Source organism: Macrosteles quadrilineatus, unplaced genomic scaffold, assembly GCF_028750875.1.
Source record: "Macrosteles quadrilineatus isolate MER2022 unplaced genomic scaffold, UCM_ALF_1.0 Scaffold_5__1_contigs__length_97177068, whole genome shotgun sequence".
Lineage (NCBI taxonomy): Eukaryota > Metazoa > Arthropoda > Insecta > Hemiptera > Cicadellidae > Macrosteles > Macrosteles quadrilineatus.
This window is the reverse complement of record NW_026542598.1, coordinates 50,024,676-50,047,447: the sequence shown is the minus strand read 5'-3', so window position 1 is coordinate 50,047,447 and position 22,772 is coordinate 50,024,676. Positions and strand designations below refer to the sequence as shown.

The 22,772-nt window shown below is 36.3% G+C and overlaps 1 protein-coding gene across 1 annotated transcript; it reads right to left on the bottom strand.

The window, feature by feature from the left end:
- Positions 1-24: 24 nt before the first annotated feature.
- Positions 25-21,808, bottom strand: LOC128995339 (uncharacterized). The gene is made up of 10 exons (XM_054420324.1): positions 20,823-21,808; positions 17,626-17,880; positions 15,442-15,599; positions 8,057-8,165; positions 5,669-5,781; positions 4,128-4,320; positions 3,062-3,357; positions 2,412-2,499; positions 1,427-1,541; positions 25-493 (listed from the first exon to the last, which is right to left on the bottom strand). Exons 1-10 carry the CDS (start codon positions 21,450-21,452, stop codon positions 378-380), a joined length of 2,073 nt encoding a protein of 690 aa, XP_054276299.1. The 5' UTR covers positions 21,453-21,808; the 3' UTR covers positions 25-377.
- Between the last annotated feature and the right edge of the window lie 964 nt (positions 21,809-22,772).

Below are 22,772 nucleotides of genomic sequence, written 5' to 3'. Positions count from 1 at the left end.
AGCTTGAGTGAGGTAAAGTAACAGTTCACTGAGTGATTAGCACCAAATAGTTGTCGGTAAAATATCAATTACTAATTGAGTCAACAATTTTTAGTCTTGTTTCTAAAACAATTCCACACTTCATAAAAACCACAATCTATTCAGACATTCTTTCTAACAAAAATTTACTCATAGACAATTTCGGTTTAACACCAAAAAGGTCGAATAACTTCTACACACCCATGAAAGTCTTGTTTATCGTCAACCTGAAGTCTGACATTCTCCTCTGATATTGCCCGGATTAGTGAGCGATGACTGTACAACTATAAGTTACATTTAAAAAAAGAAAATAAATACTGATATATACAAGAGAGTAGGTAGGAACAGGTGGGACTTGGTCACAGCTTAGTCTCATGTTTACGTCGGTACAGCGGCTGAGCCAGTCGGATGGGGTGAGGCTGCGAGGCAGTGTGCGACGACTCAGAGTCATTGTCATCTCCAGAATCCACGTCACCTGCAGTATACAATAATTTATCTTAATTACATCAAATTTTCCATTACAATTTGTAAAAAAACAGTTTTCAAAAATGTAGAAATTGATTTAGTCTTTTTCGTCCCTGGTAGAAAACCAGAATCACAAAATATAAATTGCACAGAGATGAACTGCCTAGTAACAAAAACCAGAAACAAAAGAAACCTGACTGGAAACAATATTTAGTGCAAATAAATGGGAAGACAAACTCAACAGAAATTTCTGCACAAGATAATGGTTCAAGTAAGACAACAATTTAGACTAAATGCACTGCTAGTGATAAAGAAATTATTTTTTTGTTCGTTAATGTTATTTAAGTAGAGCCTCATGGTTTAAACAATTTTGAATCAAAAACGTTTCAAACTTATGAGGGTACATTATTTGCAGTGTAGCATTAAAATCAGTACGTTTGTCAAGTTCACACCGGACACATTAGCCTAGCACATTATTATGAATCATATTAAACTTACTTACTATTAAATATTAATTCAAATTTTTATTGTTTTTGATCAATGCCAAAGAACTGGTTTGGATCCTGATTATTTTAACCACGGGTCTATTTGGTCGAAGGACGTCTATTTTAATCAAAAACTTTGTTCCCTCCTTCAAAACCACGAGTTACTAAAAGTTCACTGATGATTAATTTACAGTTGCTCCCTTAGATATTTGTCCAACCATACTCCATAATCTCCTCTCAGTTTTCTTTAAGTTTTTGTTTTTACCCCTCTCCACCATCACTAAATGACTCCACTGGAAGTGCTTTCTAACAGTGTACTAGTTGAGTTTTATTACCAGTAAAAATTTCCCTGGCCACAGGAATAGCAAGTATTTTTCATCGTATTAAAACCAATGACACTCTCTTAATCTAAATATTCTTGCAAAACAGTTAAAAAATAAACCAAGAAGCATACTGACCATCACTAGAATTAGTGGAAGCTATGAAGTGCTCCGAGCGCAGAGCTTTGCGCGGTCGAGCGCGCCGGTAATACTTGAACTGTGTGGGTAGAGTATAAGAGCGAGGCAGCGACACCTGTATGGAAAAGTTTATATCTAGCATTACCATTCAGACTTTGACAGTGATGAATCCAAATTTTTTTGTAGGGAATAAACTTTTGGCATGAAAGGTAAGTATTTGAGATATTGTGTTATCTGAAGGAAGTTGGATATGCCTGCAGCATCTCCTTCATGACTAAGATTAAATTATCAAGCTAGTTTCTCACTTTTATCTAACACGGGCTTAGCTAATAGTTGTGTATAAAATAAACAGGTAAATTTTCTAAGCAGTAATTTGTACTTCAGACAATAAATTTTGACTAAGTTCATACAAACAAAACAAAGAGCCTGAGTTACTAAATATTTAAGTATTGGATATTTAAATAAATTGGGATTAGTATATATCTGGAAAGCAGTAAAATTAAAATAATTAGGCGTCAGAGCCTAAAATAACATTTTAGTGTTTAAACGTTACAGGCTTTTATTTGTGAACTAATTTATAAATCATTATTTTGCTTGGACGTAACAATAGAAGGAGCTATTTTTCTAGTAGAAGACTTGGTGGTTTTATTTTACACAATCTCTAGGCAAGCCCTGATTAACATTTATCATACAAGCTAAAAACATTCTTAACAACTGTTACTGTTAGCTGAATGTTGAATTATGGAATTAATATATTGTAAAGCATTTAAATTCTTCATAATATGAACTGTTGTTTTTAAATTTTGTGTCCAAGTGAATTAATAGTCCTTTTTTAGGCAGTAGGTTTGAAATATTTGAAATTTTGTATTTTTCTACTTGAACACTGGGTGTAAGTTCGCATATGTATATGTATGTTTAATATACTATCGATTCAAAGTAAAAACCTTACAAAACCACAAGCTAACAAAGTTGACTATAGTCTAACCTGGGAGTCGAGATCAGAAGACACTCGATAAGTTTTGTACATCAGCACTAACATCTGCTGATTGCTATCCGTGTCCTCCGGGCAGAACCTACATAAATAAACATGAGTTAATTAATAACTTAGTTAAGGTCAGCTCCAGCTGATTAGCCTAAATCATTTTTAAGGGTCAAATAATCAACAACTAGTACTAGTTCTAGGTCAACAACTAGGTCTATTTTTTATTCAAAATTTGATTCAAGCTTTCCTTAGAAATAAACTGGTGACCTTTACCTTTAGATCACCAAGTGAGCACCTAAATCAGCAATATACAGTATTATGAGCTATTTAACCTGAATTTTATGAATGTATGAAGGATGAGTATAGAATGTAGTAAGATTAGTAGCTTGGTTGCTGACTGATAAGATCAGCTACTTATCAGTCTGATCTTGCATTGTCAGTGACTTTAGGATATTGGATAACCATTGGATTTCTTACATTAATTTACCGTACCATTATGTTTTGCAGGTTAAAATGTATGATTATCTACAATAATTCCCAATTTAGGGTTGGGTTATGTATGTTTAGAACCAAAACATAAAATAAAACTTAAACTGCGTCATATAAAAATTGGTTGTGCCACAAACTGATTTCAAAGAAATATCAACACCTACCTGTAGATAGGGTCAGTATCGGCCGGTGTCCAAGCCTCGTAGCTGTCCAGGTAATGGGGGGCCAGTAGTATCTCCGGTGTGTTAGGGCGAGGTCGCGGAGGTTGCTTGTCTCTTGGCGGAGGTGGAGGCGGGGGTTCTGGACCTACACTGGTGGGGCTCGGGCCCAACTTGCCCTGCTTGATTTCCTCCTCTATTACTCGCAGTTCAGCCAGCTGCTTCTGCTTCTTCTCTTGTAGTTTCTGCTGAATGTTCACCCGGGAACCAACGCTACTGCCCTCGTTCTCACTCGACCCACCCTGGAATACATGTATCTGTTATACTGGAAATAATACAAATGACTACATATACCATTTTTTTCATTTTATAATGAATGTAAATATAACTGTAAGCAATCCTGACAAGAGGCAACAAACTTGTTCCAAGATTTAAATAAATCTATTCAGTATGTAAATAAGAGTTTTTGTGAGCATAGCAAGCTTCTGAATGGCATATTAGGCCTGAAGACAACTGTCTCATAAACGCATACCTTTCTTAGTTTAAAATGCTCTCACTGACATTGGAATATTCTGAATTTTGTGTATTGTCAAAAGTTAAGTGTTTCTTGTGCCAGATTAGAATCTTTCACATTCAGGTAAGCCTGCTATTATTGGTAAGAAAATTCCTGAAAACCTAGGCTCTTGTACTTAAGGTTTCATATTTACAGTTGTATATAATAGCCAATTGAAATTATGAACACTGTATGAGAACATTCTGGTAGATTGGAATTGTTTTTACAGTAGACTATTCTTCATGTTCTTTGCCCACACCATCAACAACTATAATAGCTTATCTAAAAATTTGAGTAACCTTCCACTTACAAGTTACAACACACAGTAAAAACTGTAACCATGGCTCACAACTCGCTTTTAAATACTTAACTTAACAACAACATGGTGATGAATGTGAACGGAGTTTTCAATGTTATCATAACTAATTAAGTAAAAAATGCTGTCTAAATTAGTTTTTTTATAACTAAACTGGATGTGTGGTATTTACACTATCTTGTTCTTATATTTGAGCAACTGACCTGATGGCTGTGTCTAGTAGGCAGTGGCCGGCACCAGAAGGGGATGGGATTGTGGTTCTCTCCCACAGAGGGTGGAGGAACGAATGACGTAGGCTTCTTCTTTTTACGCTTTGTCATGGCCGCTGTATAGGGGTTGGTAAATCTGCAGTTGAACACACCTGGGATCCCTCCATGGTGGTGGCCAGCACAATACCTTAAAAAAAAAAATACTAATGCTCTTGGCTGAAGAACAGGAAAGACATGCCATCTATATGAACCAGCAGTGGCCAATAGTGATGGAAATGACAGCTACTTTTTGTTAACGTTACCAGACGTTCTGCGACAGGCCAGTAATTGATGACTTTTGTCACCTAATACCGCCCCAAATCACGGGCCCGCATGGAACAAACAGCAGCTAAAAGGTGACTGTAACTGCTTACAGAAGAAGTAATGGAGTGATGCGGGAGCTCTTGACCTAGTCCGTCACTGTCATTGTTTAGCACTGAATATCGCGGAGCCTAGTTCCAGTCAATTCAATACTTCTTGTCACTTCATTTATGCAAGCAGTTACAGTCACCTTTTAGCTGTTATTCGTTCCGTGCCGGCGTGTGATTTTATCTTCCGAGAGTTAGTGACCGTGGCTTAAGTTACTGGTTAAGGGAACGCAGGTGAACAGCTAAACAGCGATAGTGATAAGAACTCCTGCGTCACTATAACATATTGTCACTTCATTTATGTGAGCAGTTACACGGTTATTCGTTCCATGCAGGCATGTGATTTTGTCTGCCAGTGAATGTGAGTAAAGAAACATGGGTGACTTAGTTCCAAAAAACGTTACAAAAATAATAGGGTATTTAAGGTAAACGGTGACGTTTCAGTAATATGGTGACTTATCATATTACGTTAAATAACGACCATCGCTAGTCGCCAATTTAAATATAACATTTTTTAAGTAGGCTCTTAAAGAGTGAGCTACTGTCAAATTTTACTTTTTAACTACCAAAACAAAGTAGGCTACCAAGGGATGTGTGTCAATTAAATTTTCTGTCAAGCTCCCGTTGCGGCAGACACCAGCCTCATGTTCTTTACTTCATCCAGTACTATTTTAGCTGGTTCCCAACCCTATGTGACTATTACATTAGTCTCGTCAACTCATTATAGCTGCCAAAAACAATTTGAGGTCAAACTGACACTCCCTCCATAAGCGTGAATCACTCTCTGTGATAAAATTTCTTTTTGAAGGGGGTCAACCCCTATTAATATATCATTCCATTTGATGTCATATATGTAAAAAAGTGTTTAAACATAGAAAATATGCATGAGACAGATACCGTACACATTTATACAAGGAGGCCAGCAGCAAGTGTTCATGAGTTTCCACCGACAACTTAGTTTCCAAACCAACAGGATACACTGCTGTCCTTGAGAGTTTTAGAGACCTAACAGTTTGACAAACTTTGGTCACTCTGGACTGATTTTAGGACTTATTGGGCAGTCTATGCTTGGTTAATTTTCAAAGTTTGTTTGTAACATGTTGTTGTAACATGTTATGTTTAACTCACCTGTACTTGACGGCTGGTTGTGATGATTCTTCAACATTGGCTGGAACTGTCACACCGATGATGGTTCCGTTGTTGTTGTAAGCCCCACTGAAACTGTGTCTTCTGGCCAGCTCCTGTACAGTGTACAAGACAGTATTTATCATCAATTAAGCCTGCATTCTTCAATAATACATCCAAGTGATATTGTAACATGACAATTAATATATATTGTTTTAAGTTAACCGTATCATTATGGTTGACTATTACGATGGGGCGTTGTTACAACAGTTGTCCTTAAATTAGGTCTCCAACAGCTCCCGTCGTGGCAAAGAGCGCTAGTTCAAATCTGTCAGCACTGCTTTTCATTCCGTACTATTCTAGCAGCTTCCCACCAGTAGCTGATAGCGATGAAAGAATCAAATCAAAATGTCTTTATTTAGTAAAAATAATCATTTTTACAGTTTTTACAAAATACAGTATCAGATTACCATGAGAATATAACTGAGTACTTGAACTAAACGAAATTAATCCCACATGGGAGAACCCGTGCGTGGGAGTGAGTCATTCTGTACTTTAATATGAAAGAGAATAAAAAAAAAGTTTTATACGTAATAAGAAACAAAACAAAATACTTCTATCCACTGGCATGATTACAAAGCGCTAGCGGAATTTTGGCAAATCACATTGGAACATAGATAAAATGATATCAGGTTGACTCGTTGACTTTCCCCTACCATTAACCCCCCAAAACGCCCCCCTCCCCCCCCCCATACACACACACACACGCTCACACACACACGCGTGCAAACACAAACACACGCTGTATCAGCTGTATCACCTATTGTCTGTATATGGAAACTAATAATCTATTAGCTCCATCCCTCCTAGGAAAAAAAATAAATTTCCTAGGAAAAAGAAAAATTGACAAGCTTGCAAACTACGGACTGCATTCTGTGATTGGACTCCTGGGATGTTATATCTTACTAATCTGTTAGTCTGGACTTATTAATTATTTTGATGAATATTTTAAATATATTACAGGTGATGTAATGTTTAGAATTCTAAGAACGAGGAATGAATAAAAACTAGACTTTATTTTTAGTTTCATACAATTATGAGTTGTGATTATTTAATTCATTAAGTACGTAACAATGTCGACTCAGAGGTGAAAATAAAGAGATTAGGCATTACTTACAAGCTTGAAGAGAACAGGACATTCTAAATGGATAATCAAGAAGTGACTGAACAAAACAAAGCAATATTGGAAACATTACAAGCCCAAACTGCTGCTCTTGCTCATTTAGTAAGACAACTTGCAAGTCCTAAACCAGAAAACAATGGAGAAAACAGTAAAGACACAACACCTATCTTAAATTCTTCAATATCCTTTGAATCTTTCGATGAAAAAGTGGAAACATTCAAATCTTAATTTATAAAGAGATTGGAAAATTTTTTGAACTGAAAAAGTTACATGTAGAGTCAAAAGAAATTAAGGAAACAAAAGCAAGAATATTGATAAATGCACTCGGTACTTAAGTTATATCAAGTTTAACAGCACCTGATCTTCCATCTTCAAAAGACGATGAAACCTTGACTGATTTTCTGGAGAAACAACTCTGTCCACAGACAAATGTTCTCACAGAAAGACACAAATCTTTAACAAGGTACTAATGAATCTACTTCTCAATACATTGCAGTTTTAAAACAGCTCTCCATATCTTCAAAATGGAATTGCCAAGAACAAAACTGTGGGAAACCAGTAAACAGCATTTTACAAGTACAATTTATTCGTGGACTTCATGACAGTGAAATTCAGGAACAGATTCTCCAGCAAGAAAACGACATCAGTTTTGAAAAAGCAGTTGAAATTTCCCTAGCAATTGAAGCTGCTACAATACAAAACAAGTTGATAGAGATGTTACTAAGAGAAGAAAAGAATTACTAAATCCCATCCTCATCGCCAATGTTATGTACTTAATGAATTAAATTATCACAACTCGTAATTGGTTGAAACTAAAAATAAAGTCTTGTTTTTATTCATTCCTCAATCTTAGAATTGTAGAATTTGTTGTGTTGTTATATTGTGCATCAGCTGTATTATATTTAAAAAATAAATAATAAGTCCAGACTAACAGATATAGTAAGATATAACATGGGGCTATTTGGATACCTTAATTTACAAAAAACCCTTGTAATTGTTAAGATTTAACAATGTATCCTGCTAGTAAAATCGCAATGGTGTTTGTGTAAATGTGCTTACTTCATTTTTATTACAGAGAGAAAAGTATGTAGAATTTCAAAAGGTTTTATTTTGTTCAAAAGGTTTTATTAAGAGTGAATCTATTTTAACTTATTTATCTAATCTATCCATTATTAAAAAACACACTATCCTCCACATGTAGAGTTTACCTTTGTTCCATTGGCTGTTTCTTTCCTATTGGGAGCAAGTCGAGCAGTGGAGTTGTTACTAGAAAGTCGACCACCAGCTTCATAGTTCAATCTTCTTACATGGAAGTACCTAGACAGTAACAGTTTTATAAGTTATACTAGCTGTACCCGCGGGCTTTGCCCCGTTTAACTTCATAAGTGAGCTCGTTCGCATGGCTCAATCACGTCCTGGTTGAAGTTCGTTCGCTACGCTAACTCGCCTCCAAGTTGAAGTTCGTTCGCTACGCTCACTCACCTTTTGGTTGCAAATTAGCTGTTGTCATAAATAAAAAAAAAAAAATAGTGCTGCACCCTGTTGGTAATCCTTGTAACTTTAATGCTATTGAACATCATAGAACAGAACCAACTTGTTTAATTGAAACAGCTGTTAAGATTCATTAATTCCATTTAAATATGAAAAATCATAAGGTTAACATGGGAAACTCCAGAGCCACTGGGGCGGAGCCCGAGAGTCCGATCAGAATAAAAACAGCTGTTTTCCTATTTAATGCCTAAAGAATCAGTGTACCAAATTTCAGCCTCCTAGGTAAATGGGAAGTAAGAGAATTAGTGATGAGTGAGTGAGTCAGTCAGTGAGTCAGTGAGGGCTTTGCCTTTTATATATATATAGATTATTTTTAACTAGTAGTACGCTTATTCTGCGTGTAGCGGGATGAGTGAACGTAAGCGCAACAATGGAAGAGTCCACCCGCACCTAGCCTAATTACCGGTGTCACTGGTGAACACAATGGTATTTGTATGTCCAAATCAACCGAATATCAGTCAACAACAATCCTAACTTCTCGTCCATTAATTAACCAAAGTCATTGGTAATATACGTAATGGATTTCCAACAGTTATCAATAGGAGGTAAATCCATCGTTCCGGTACAAAACGTCTTTTGATTAAATGAAGCCTATTTCCTTATTGGTTATGAGGCCTATCATAAACAAAACTAAGCCAAACTGAACTAATATAACTTTACCTAATTGCCACATCACGGTAAAGGAGTCTTCTTAAAAATAGTGTATGGCTTATAATGATGATAAATAACACATACTAACGATAGGGCTATTATATGACCTAAGATGATTAAAAATCCAATATATATATATGTTTATCTAACTAATGAATCTAATTGCCATAAACGGTTCCCACACTCCGCACTGCTTACCTTTACCACTTCCATCGCCACTACCTACGTCGTGGACCTGTTTTCCTCCCTTCCCTCAGCATTTTAGTATTGCATGTACATTAATCTAACTGCCACAAACTGTTCCCACACTCAGAACTTCTCGCCTTTACCACTTCCATCCCCCCTTCCTACGACATGGACCTTTTTTCCTCCCTTCCCATAACCTTTTAGTATTGCAGATGCATTAATCTATGACCAAAAGATAGTCAAACCTAATACTACAAATAAATAGAGGACGGCAGGGTGACTATTACATTCTGGATCAAAAATTCATGGACGATTCCTACACATTTAAGAACACTTTGTCGTTACCTTTCTCGTTGTTGTTACCAAATATATATTCCTGATTTGTCGAGATGTATTTACCTTGTTCTTCATTGTTGTTGTACCAGAGGAAAAATAAATAAGTAGGCCTAATAATGGATAAGAGTTAAGTTTAAAGATAGAAATTATAAAATAGAAAATTTAAATGAAACTAACATTTACTTTGAGTAGGCTACAGCTTTATAGTGTAACAGAAACGCAATCATCGTCTCCCGCGATAGCGACAAAAAAACCTGAATATCTCCTATGGTCACAGAAACATTATCAGCATCTTTTGCAATCGCGGCAAAATCCTGAATACCCCAGGCGGTCGTGTGGTCATCGTCATCGTCTCCCGTGATCACGGGAATGTTATCATCATCATCCGAAATCACGGCAAAATCCTGCATGTCTTTATCGGTCATATTAACATTATCAACGTCTTCCGCGATCGAGAAAAATCCTAAATATCTTTCATGGTTGTGTAGACATCAGCATCGTCACTCAGGGTTATGAAAATGTCATCATTTCCTTCCGCGATTGCGGCAACATTCTGAACATCTCCCGTGGTCATGTAGATATCACCATTGTGTGCTTGATTACAGAAACGTTATTGACGTCATCTGTGTTCGCAGCGGAAGCGTGAAAGTGAATATATATACCGTGCGAACTCCCTAAACTATTTAAGGACAAACACAGGACATTTCTTGGCTAGCATAAAATTAAGTACAATTCCTGATTGGAAGACACCTTGTGACGGGTCCTAAAATTTTGGGAAATATTTTTGAACAAATATTCCCGACTATTGGAACGGGATTACATTAGATTCAGGATTTTCTCAGGGCGGAATTTGATCCAATCATTGGTCATTTTGCCATGTCGCAATGACGATGACGCTGTTTCCACGATCTCAGGAGCCGGTACGGCGGGTGACAATGACTATATCTCTGCTGTGGCGAGAGATGTTCACGATGGTTCCGCAAACTTAGGAGGCGATGACGATGTCCCCGTTATTGCCGGAGATGTTTAAGATACTTATAGATACTTATAAAATGGCCCCGCGATAACAGATTAGTTATGATGGCGTTGTGTTAAGTGCACATTACAAAATGTATGCTTATTAAAGCTAAACCGCTTTCCTACTGATAACCATCTCAGGCCTTAAAATTTTGGACAGTTTATAAAAATGCAGTGATAGTCTGTTTTGAAACCTGTTTGTTGGTATCTAGGGGTACCGTATTTCATAATGGGACTGAGTTTTCACTTTCACAGTTAAATTGAACCAAATAAGTTGTTATTATATACCTACCTGTCTATATTTCCCGTTATTGGTTTTTGTGAATCAGTGACACAAAGACTGAAAATTGATTTTGTGTGCTATTTTTGAAACAAACCCTTTTTTGCTTTTTTTCTATCACGCACAGGTCATTGTGACCCATGTGATATTTTTATTTGCTTCATGTAATGCTGCAAAATAATTTGTTGTAAATAAAGAATTTTCTCTCTCTCTCTCTCTCTCTTTTGCAAGGAGAAAAAATCCCATTCTCCTTATATAGTCACCATCCTGAACTAAAAATTCAATCCCAAAAATTGATTGACTAGAGTTTTAGTATATTAGAACCTCTTTTGCCAGCCACCTTAGAACCAAGTATAGGCCGGATTGACCAACCAACTACAGTCTAACCTCAATATAACGAACCTCGATATTACAAATTCCTTGATATAACGAATTTTTTTAAATCCCCTAGAACTTTCCATATAAAACAATGTAAATTTTACCTCTACATAACGAACAAACCATATCATAAACCTTGATTTAACGAATTTTTGACAATCCCGGCTGATGTTATTCACCTCTATATAACGAATTAATCAATATCAGAACCTCTATATAGCGAACGCAACCTCTACTTAACGAATTGATTGCGTCATCCCTCGTTATAACGAACGGAAACAAACGCAATTCGCGTCTAGACATGAACGCTCGGTCACAGCGTCTAGCTTCCTGTCCTGTTTTATTCCAGTTCATTGCGTCTGTCAGTGCAGTGGATTGTGCAGTGCGTGAAATCAGAGATTATGAGTGAAAACAATAAAAAGAAACGGTGCGCGTTAAGCGTGGATACTAAGCGTAAAATTATTAAGTGCGTTGAAGAGAACCCAACAAAGAAAAAAACGGAAATTGCGAAAGAGTTTGGCATACCACCTAGCCCACAACAACACTACAACTACCACACACGCTACACTAGCTACACTAGCTGTCACTTTGGCTACAATTTTAAAAAGAAAGGACAAGTTCGACAACGATGATCTGTGTTCGGCAATCAAAAAGTTAAAGTCGTGTGAGCTAAAGGATGTAGAGGAGTGTGTTCTCAAATGGCTGAAGCAGTGTCGGGACAAAAATATTGCTGTAAGCGGTCCAATCCTTCAAGAAAAAGCCCAGCAGTTTGCTTCTGAACTGGGGCATGAACAATTCCGAGCTAGCAACGGATGGTTGCAAAATTTCAAAAAACGAAATGAAATTATTTTTAGAAAAATTTGCGGTGAAAGTGCTAAAGTCGACGATAGTGTTTGTTCCGAGTGGAAAGATAAACTTATCGCGCTAACCGAAGGCTACGAACCGGAAAACATTTATAATGCGGACGAGACAGGACTGTTTTTTAAGTGTTTGCCGGACAAAACCTTGTCATTTAAGGGCGATAAATGCCACGGCGGGAAAAGCAGCAAGGATCGCCTAACTGTAATGTTGTGCGCAAACTGCACAGGAACTGACAAACTAAATCCTCTTGTAATCGGGAAGTCAAAAAACCCAAGATGTTTTAAAAATCTGACTGATCTTCCTACGGACTACATGGCAAACCCAAAGGCTTGGATGAACTGTGAGGCATTTACCAAATGGCTCCAAAGTGTAAACAAAGAAATGAAAAAGAAAAAGAAGAAAATTCTTATGTTTGTGGATAACTGCACGGCTCATGGAGACATTCCTAAACTCAGTAACATAAAGATCGAGTTTCTGCCTCCAAACACAACATCGAAGCTGCAACCACTTGACCAGGGGATTATTCAAAGCTTTAAAGTCAATTACCGAAAAGAGGTTGTTCAACAGTTTCTAAGAGACATGGAAAGCCGAATTCCAACTAACATTAACATCTTGGACGCCATGTGGATGACAACAAAAGCATGGAGCAAGGTCACGGAGACCACAATTTCCAACTGCTTCAGGAAGAGTGGATTCGCCGTCCCGACCTCGGAAGACAACACAGCACAGCCTTTCACTCAAGCCGTCGATGTTCCTGAGAGTTGGGAACAAATCCAAGAAGTGCTCAACCTACAGGAGGACGCTGCAGGGTTCGAAGACTTCGTTACATTTGATGACGACCTGGCCGTGTGTGGAGAACTAACTGATGCCGAAATCATCTCCTCTGTGACGTCAGATGAGAATGCGGATGTGGCGGATGTGGAGGAAGATAACGACGAAGATGAACAAACTGAGTTGCCTGACCCAACTTCAAAAGAAGCTCATCAAGCTCTAAGCTTGCTAAAACGTTTTTTTCTTAAAAAGAGTGGTTTGTCTGACGGTGTTGTGAAATCTATCACCGACCTGGACTGCGCCTTGGACACGTTGAGCATCACTGCACGTAAGCAAACAACGATAACAGACTTCTTCTTTAATAATCAGAGTGGAAGTAGCCAAGTAAGTGAAGTAACTCACAATGCCAACTAAATCCTTAATTCTGATGTAGAATGACGAGAATAGGTTAGGCTTATTGAAAAACAGTACTGTACAAGTGTTATTTTTCTTTTAAATTACATTACTGTACTCACATTTTCTGTTGTTCTTTATATGGTTTATGTTCTGTTCTGTGTGTACAGTATTTTTTTGTAACAAGTCTATTACTGTTTTCTTATTTCTGTTAAATTTAAAACATTTCTATTTTATTTAAAGGTTTTGTAGATTGATAATGATAGTTATCAAAATACACATACACTCAACTCCCAATTCTCCGGGATAGTGTTAAGTCAAGGCTTACCGGAAACTTTAAATCGTGGTTTATTCTGCAAAATATTAATTGAACAAAAAGGGTTCCAATTTTATAGGAATCACGATGAACAACGCACGTACTGTATTTAAACACAATGAAACACGCAAATTATTTAAAAAAATGTAGGCTAGTCTTTAAGATAAAACAAAATTCAGTTCACTATTGACAAAACAAACACTAATATAATTTATTTTCTTTGCAAATAATCTGTAGGCCCTAACAGTTTTCTGTGAGAAACGTCTCTATCTGTAGTTTTGTTTTATGTTTCAAAACATAATTTTGTCTGCAATTGTAGCAGTTCATTGCAAACGTATCGGGACGGGCAAGGAGGGGAGAGGTCTATGACCTTGAGTAGGCCCGGCTCATGACGAGTGATTTATGGTTTGTTTACCTACTAAGGCTTCCTCCCTAGAAAAAACTCTGCTGTTTCAACCCTGTTTCAACAACACTGACCCAACGTGTACGGAAACAATGGAAACATTCACTTGAATTATAAAAGCCGTATGCGTTTAGCTTAATTTTCGTCGAAAATGTCCCAGTTATGCTACAACACGTTTCATCCGTTTATGGTTAGAATTCGGGAGGTGAGTGTATTAAAATGTATTCACCGTATAGCCTGTATTATAGAACCAGACTTTTCGTTTTGAAATGGTGCTGTACTTCTGTAGTGTACTGTACTTGACTATCTGTAGTGCAATTATGATTTTATGAATACTGTACAGTTCATATGAAAAAAAATAAATCAACGTTTGTATAAAAGAATGGGAGTTTTATTTAATCTGCAACTTTAAAAATACAGTAACTGTAGTAGCATATGGTACTGTAAATGTGTTTAAACAACGTCACACCTCGACCAACATTTACCGATGTTGATAGCAAACCTTGACATAGCGAATGTTTTACAATCCTAACCTCTATATAACGAACCTCGTTTTAACAAAATCCTTGATATAACGAATATTTAGTTCGGTCCCTTGAGATTCGTTATACCGAGGTTGGACTGTATAAAGTACAGCAATTTAACGTGTATAGTTTATTAATTCTTTTACCAAAATCTCTATCAAGGTAATTTCTTGAAAAAAGCCCACATAGGTGGTAGATTCACAAGATGCTACCAAAGCTTGTTAAGCCTATCTGGACACAACATACTTGGCTGAATCAGAGCAAGATTGTACAATGTATGACATTAGATAGCCTACCTAAATATGATTTTTAATATTATACTAGCTGGCCCGACAGACGTTGTCCTGTCCTATTGTGGTTTTATGTCACATGCTCGTTCATTTTCAAGATGAGCTCGTTCGCATGGCTCAATCACGTCCTGGTTGAAGTTCGTTCGCTACGCTCACTCACCTTCAGGTTGGAGCTCGTTCACTGCGCTCACTTGCCTTCAGGTTAGCTCGTTCGCTTCGCTAACTCGCCTCCAGGTTGAAGTTCGTTCGCTACGCTAACTCGCCTCCAGGTTGAAGTTCGTTTGCTACGCTCACTCACCTTTTGGTTGCAAATTAACTGTTCTCATAAATTAAAAATAAATATAGTGCTGCACCCTGTTGGTAAACCTACAATACAAACATACAAACGCTCGTCAAAATAGTCTAATACTAACTGGAAAAAATGGCCCACATGAGATCTGCTAAAATCAACTTCCCATTGTTAGCTGTTAATACATTGTATTTTTTGAGTTCCGAGAAGCGCAGAGTTAAGGGAGGCCAGAAAATCTGTTGCCCAATATAAGAAATTCCATAAAAAAAAACCCCCAACACTCGACATCATTTTTAGAACAATAACAGTGTTAGCTATTTGAACGAGAGAAAGACTTGTAAACTCACCTATAGTAGAGGGCTTGAAACAAGAGCCCGACAGCAAATAGTGATCCAACAAGAAGAGGGAGACTTTCAGAATACCAGGGTGGGTTACGAGATACACCAATCCTCCAAGCGACTAGCAGAAGGGCATTCTCCAGCCCCATCACAATATAAAATGTCAACTGTAATAAAATAATCATTTACTGAAAAATCACGGCAATTTATATTAAAAATAATGCTGAACAAGAAAAGTACAGTGTATACTTGTTAAGTCTAACACAAATATTAAAAAATCCTAGGAAATAATAAATCAATGGGAGAAAGACAAAAATAGCTAAGAGAAGGGTAGTAAATCATCTATACAGCTACCTCCTGAGAAGTATTGGGAGGGCAGTGAGTTGAACATATGCTTCTGCAGTAAGCTATCAATCGTTTGTAGTGACAAATTGTTTAAGCCTATATCCTATCCCCTATTCAGAAACTAAAATCTGTTTATACCCTCAAGAAGCACCTCCTCTGTTGTTTTCCAACAAACTACATGAACCAATTAAGAGCTCTAAAATAACAATTTGTTAATTAATACCAATACTAATAATTTCTGCATTTTGGTATGCCCAAATTCTGTGATAAAAAAAATAGTAAAAGGTCTTTGTTCAGCAAGTGTTTTTCAGATAGGCTACCTACAATCCCGCTCTTCAAAACCACTCTTGACATTAATCTATTTAAACTAAAGTAGGCCCTACACTCCCGATTATCCGAGCCCCGGTTATCCGAGCCCTCGGGTTGTACGACGTCGTTATTGGCCTAAATATATAAATAGATATACAGGGTGTCCCGTAATTCTCTGGACACATTTATATATGTAGCGTTATTGCTTAGGTCAAGGCAAACACTTTTCACCATAGGAACATGGGTCTGTGGTGTCTAGTTTACCGACTGTTGACATTTATGTGTTTTTTACAAAAATCATTAATAAGTCATAAATCATATCAACGAAAGTATTCGTTTCCCAAGCTCTAATTTAGGGCGAGGGAAAATGATGGTGATGTTTAAATATCACCTCCCACTTTGGTCAATTTCTTCACCATTTGAAAGTTATTTGCAAAACAGCTAAGCAACCTCTGAATTTAAGTGGTGATTTAGTTCAAATTCTAATAATCTAATTCAGTGATTAAAGTTCTAAATTCAGCATTAAACTCTTTACGTGCCATTATAAACTTGAACAACATTTAACACGAAAGCTATGGTATCTGTCTACGGAATACCCTACACCACAGAGAAGTACAGTAGAACCTCTTTAATCCGAACCCCTGTAATCCGAACGTCCACTAATCCGAACACCTCATTGCTGTACTCTATACACAGTATAGTAGTTCTTTATTGTATGTATACTGTATTTATTGATATACGCACCATAGTCATTTCAATTGTAATGTATAGTAGGCCTACTGTTTATTCCTTATGTTTAATACTGTATTATATAAACTCTGTATTCTACTTTAAAAATAATTTTCACTTTTCCATAGCTTTGTTATGTAAAAACAACAATATGTTCTGTAATCCGAACTATTCAATAATCCCAACTACCCCCGGTCCCAATTAGTTCGGATTAAAGAGGTTCTACTGTAATAAAAATTACTTCTCCATCTCTATGCCTACACTGTCCCTATACGAACCAAAGTAGGGATGCGTGTGGACAGTCTAGTCAAGTACTGGGCGAGTTGAACAAATCAACAACTGGGCTAGTAAGTGACCTGCCTTACTCGACCCGTGTAAACCAGGCTTATGTGTACAAAATTACAGAAATATGGTTATGATAAACAATGATGTAATATAGCACAATCAACAGCCTACCGGTATGTACAGTACAACACTAGACAAACAGGTTTAAAATCTTCAAAGTATGTCAATCAAAGGCAGATGGCTGCCCAAACCATCCAAAGTCTGAACCGAATTGATCTGAATCGGAGGGTTTACTACTGTATAGGTTTGCACAAATCTTGTGCAATTCAAAGGCAGACAAATTTTGTAGTTTAGCCTATTAAGTGCGCACTGTACTGTCATACACTTTGTCGTAGGCTTTATTGCCTCTTTAATGTCCTTAATCCACCCCTGAATACAAAGTGTGACTGGCAAAATTAATTTTGATATACGTTAACAATATAGGCCAAATGCTATTAATTAATATGTGATCAAATCCATACTCACCATCTTCTGGCGGTGGTTGACCTCTTGTAGATTTATATATGCAAAAACATAAACAAATGCAATCAGGGTTGAAAATGCCGCTTTTCGTTGTCTTGATATTCTTTCACCATGGAAAACATTTTTGGGTGATACCAGCCAAAGAAACATGGAGACCCAATGGAGAACAATAACAAGGAACACCCATCGTCCATACACTGTGGCATACACAGTCAATGAGATCACCCGACACGACACTGTGCCTAGTCGCCACAGAAACTGAAAAAAAGAAAATAAGTTAAAAATTTCAACTTTTACACTTTTAAGCCTATAAGAACAATTTACAATGTTACAATGTAGGCTATATGCTCAATCTGCAAAAGGGTCTTATTCTGCTTACATTCTGACAAACAATATAAAGACGGATGATGTATTGGACAACAGTAATATAGATTTAGCCTGTAACTTTGTTTTGCAAAGTTATTTAAGTAATGTTTTTAAGTTAAGCTACAATCTTATATATCAGAACACTTTTTCAAAACTTATGACAGCTAGCCTGACCATACTGCTGGACCGAATTACACACGGGCTGTAACAAAAGAAAGGTTATCGGTCCTATATGTGCAGGCTTTATTTGTTTTTTGAAGTTAACAGGGTCAAAAATGGAAATTAAACTTTTCTTATGGAGATTTAACATGGGGCCAGATTTGTAAGCTTACGACACCCACCCTGACCATACTACTGGACCGATTTACACACAGGTTGTGTACCTACCAAAATTTTTCAGTCCTATATGTGCAGGTTTTATTTGTATTTTGAGAATATTTATGTTAAGTTAATTGGGTGAAAAATAAAATTTCAACTATTCTAATTGAGATTTAACATGGGCTAAAAATATTAATAGACAAGCATGTTTATTGAAACCCTTTTTTCTCAGCTCCTGTGTATCACTGGGAAAATCTACGCATACTGTACTGTTAGAAATATATTTGCCTGTAGTTGTGTTGAATCCCTTTATTAATTAAAATAGGCTAATAAATAAGCACAACAAATGAATTAACATGGGCCTTATGGGTCGCCATGTTGGTAACAAAATAACAACAAAATATAAACAGAAAATCAAAACAAATGGAAGAAATTCCAATCACATGTTTTATTTTACAGCTTGGGGTGAAAATAGAGAGGTTTGCACAATACATACTTTGGGTCAAGTTTTTGACCACAGGGCGAGCTCTAAATTAGTAGGTATAAAGTATACCTTTTACCCTTTACCTTTACCGGTTCTTCATCGTTGCCCAGCCATAGCTGGATAGATTGCGTTAAATGGAACGTTGCGTTATATTGGGTTTACTAAGGGAAAGTCAATCTTGCAATACTAGAAACAGGCTAAACGTTTCAATGCCTATTCACAAACTAGAGTTTTAATTAAATTAAATGCTTTATTTTCCATTAGGCATGAAATGCAATAGGCATCGTCAAAACAAATAGCAATATACAATTTTCATAGAAATTAAAACTAAAATGCAAAATCACGTACAGCAAACAAAACCAAAAGCAAACTTAAATGACGCAATTCTATGTAGGCCTACTAATTTCATATAGGCCTACAATAATGAAATAAAGAATGTTTGAATTGAATTGAATATAAAATAAAAGTAATGTAGGCCTACTTTGACACATAGGCCAACATGAATTTGCCATGCTTTAAAAATATACCAAAGTATCTAAGGTGGATTTTGAGCAGTAATTTGGCTTTTGTACTTCATATCCTGTCAATCAAATTTACAGATGCACCATCAGCCCAAAAATTTAGAAATAAGGCAAAAACAAATACGGTAATACAATGTTGATAACTGTTAAATACATTCAAAAAATCTATCTTACCGGTATCTATTTTATTATTGATCATATGACTGGAATAATTTCATATTGTAAATAAGTTGAATTCAATGTTTACCTTATAAAGAAATAAAAAGAGTTTTGCTCATATATTTTGTATTACCGGTACCGGTAATTTATATTTAATCATAACTTACTCCCAAACTTTAGTCAGGTAACTTAAAGGCTACGGATAAGTTACCGAAAAAATTACCCACAAAACATATATTTACAACACCTTTCTTACAACACCAGGCAGAGAAACATTTATTTATTTGTTCACGGTATAACACCATTTTTACAGGGTTGACATTACAGGGTTGACATGCTGATATAGATACAATATTGAAAGATTAGATTGATGAACGAAAAGTGATAAATTAATGAAGGTGAAATGTGAAATACAATTGCTTAGCCTAATTAAATTTTCTTCCCTTCTGCCTTTTCTCATGCTCTTTTACTTTTTTTTGCTAAACATGCTGGATGTTCCCCGCGTTAGGCTTTCTAAGACAGCTGCTACATATCATATTCAGGGTCTAAAGTTCTTCAACAAACTGCCGATGGCCATTAGGGGCTGGAAAAGAGGTTATCTTAAGGACAAGCTTATGTCGCTAATGAAAGAGAGAGCCTACTTTAGCATCTCAGAGTTCATGACCGATAAGGAGATAGCAAACATATGGTAGCCATCTTTCCATCATCCCTGGAAGTTATTTTTAACTTGTATATATGTATATTGTTTTATACCTTGAACTGTATTACATGTTATGAAGTACCGATATTTTTATTTTGTGCGTGTAAAAGAAATGTTGTTTTTTTTTTTTTTTTGACGAGACGCAATCCATCCCTATTTTGGGTAAAAGATGAAGAAGGAGTAAGTAAGTAAGTAAGTATATAAATTAAGTTAATAACTTATTGTCGGTGGCCTACCTGACTTAAGTTTAGGAGTAAGTTATCAACATTGTATTAGGCCTAGGCCTATTTGTTTTTGCCTTATATTTCTAAATTTTGTGGAAAAGTGTTTAGACCAATAATTATGATAAGTTACTTTGACACCGATCATATTGAAGTGGTATTATCTGCAATGAAGATGGATCAGAGTCAAGATATGACAGTTTCAATGGATCTCCAGCTTCAGAAACAACGGAACCAGTGGGCCAATTGCTGAAGAAGCTTTGAAAGCGATGTTGCAGTAAACTTAAATTAACATAGGCCTGTTGGTAATTTGGAAGGGTTGTTCGATTTACGATCCACCTACTACTGTGCACTAACTTTGTGGTAGAATAAGTTACACTAATTCTAACTAAATAGTACGATACCTACGTTAACCTGATTAAAAAACTTACTTGAAATATTACTCCCAGCCAAGTTAAAACAAGCCTATGGACATTTTGCATCCTTACGTTTTTGCTGAAGGACGCCAATGCCCAACACACACTGAACAAGGAAAGAGTCATTGATACAATGTTTAGATCAGTAAACTCTTTTGTTGCCGTTTCATGCCATAGCAAATAAACTTGTAACAATAACATAGGTGCTGCTTCACAAAATGCATGTAATAATCGGAGCATACAAAGATCTCTCACTTCATATTTCACAAATCTGAGGTCAACCGGGATGAACAGTTTAAAATAGCGCCACAATACACCAAATTGAATTATATGTAACATAATAACAGACCATCTTGCAAATTTCTTGATAGCCGATATGGGTTTAGTACCTTCACCTTCTGCAGACTTTTCTTTACTGCGTTCATGGCTTTCAACTGCATGTAAATACCACCTCAGTGAAACTATTTGGCTCACCACCAAAGAAATTAGCACAAATGTAATAATTACAGAAAACCATACATATCTTCCCTTTACAAATAATGCGTAACCCATGACAACATCAAAAACTATGTCACAAAAGTAGGAAGCGAGAGAAATAATATTAAATAAAACATCACATAGTGGCAAAAATTCGTACAGAGCCATATCCTACTTTTACAAGTGTTTTAAAAAAGTAAAAGTTATCACAGATCATTGTCATTTCTATGACACATAATAGCACTGATAGAACCACGAGAAATGTAAGTTTTTAATCAGTATTGTAGACACTTTAAAACTCTTTATAATCTAAAATATTTGCTCATAGTCTATTGTCTGATACTGAATCTAGTTCAACATCACAGCACAAGTCTTCAAAGGTTTTTCCTAGTTCTTATACTGAACACTATTGCAGTGTATGAATACTTGTTAAACGAATTAATCACATTGTGCACATCACAAGCAAACCCCATATTATGAAGAAAAGTTTAAACGAAACGCATTAAAAACAATGGTAAAATTTAACCAAACATTGTCATTTTGCACTTGCAGACGCTCAAGATGCATGAAATTGTGGTTGGCATGTGAAAGCTTCACATATTTTCCTGTAGAGCGCTCTGACATCTGCATACCAATAGATCAGATTACTACAAATTAGTCCAAACCAAAGGTATGCGATTAAACATGTTCCATGATATCAAAATCATAATTTAGCATAGATATTTTTCTTCTCCTTTGAGGAAGAACTTGAATTCTTTTATTAAAATTGAATACAGTTTTCATTGTATAAACCATAGCTGACAATTTAAGTTTCCTATTTTGCCACATTTATGATGGATTATATCAGCTTCCATAGCCTACAATTCTCATGAACAGTATTCAATTTTGATGTTATCCAATAATCTTAATTAAATCGGAATATGTTTTATCTATGTCGGAATCCAGCAAATCAACAAATTAAGTACCGGTACAGTTTTCATATAACGTGAGTTAGAAAAAAATGTTCAAAATTCACATAAAACAGCAATAAATCTGGTATTAATTTTTACATTAAATCAAGGCAACCTAAAAACGTGAATTTCAGGGTGAAGGCGTTTGCCACCAAATTTCCAAAGGAAAAGAGTGCTTAATTAGAATTGCCTAATTTAGCGAATAAAACCACGTTTGAAAAAAAAGTATGAGTAGTAGCTTATGTCCGTAATATAATAACCCATACATCTTTAATTAATGGAAACATCAACTATCAACTCATGAGTAGTAAAATAGGACTAGACCACAAAATATTACAGGGATTCCTTTTCCCTTCCGTCTTATACATGAGGGAGACTTGTGCTTTAGAGCTTCCTGTGGGCAAAGTCCCGAGCCCGAGTCACAAATGGCGACGGGTGGGACTAAGCAGGAAACCCACTGGTCCGACACTCTCCGACACGACGCCTTTCGTCAAGTCTCCGACACCTTCAGAAAAAATTATTTTGCATGACTTTAACA

Coding starts and splice junctions, on each gene's coding strand:
- LOC128995339 (XM_054420324.1), bottom strand. CDS start 21,452: ATGGCTCTGTACGAATTTTTGCCACTATGTGATGTTTTATTTAATATT. Junction 5,782..8,056: donor AAACAGCCAATGGAACAAAG/GTAAACTCTACA, acceptor TACACTGTACAG/GAGCTGGCCAGAAGACACAG. Junction 494..1,426: donor TTCCACTAATTCTAGTGATG/GTCAGTATGCTT, acceptor TGTATACTGCAG/GTGACGTGGATTCTGGAGAT.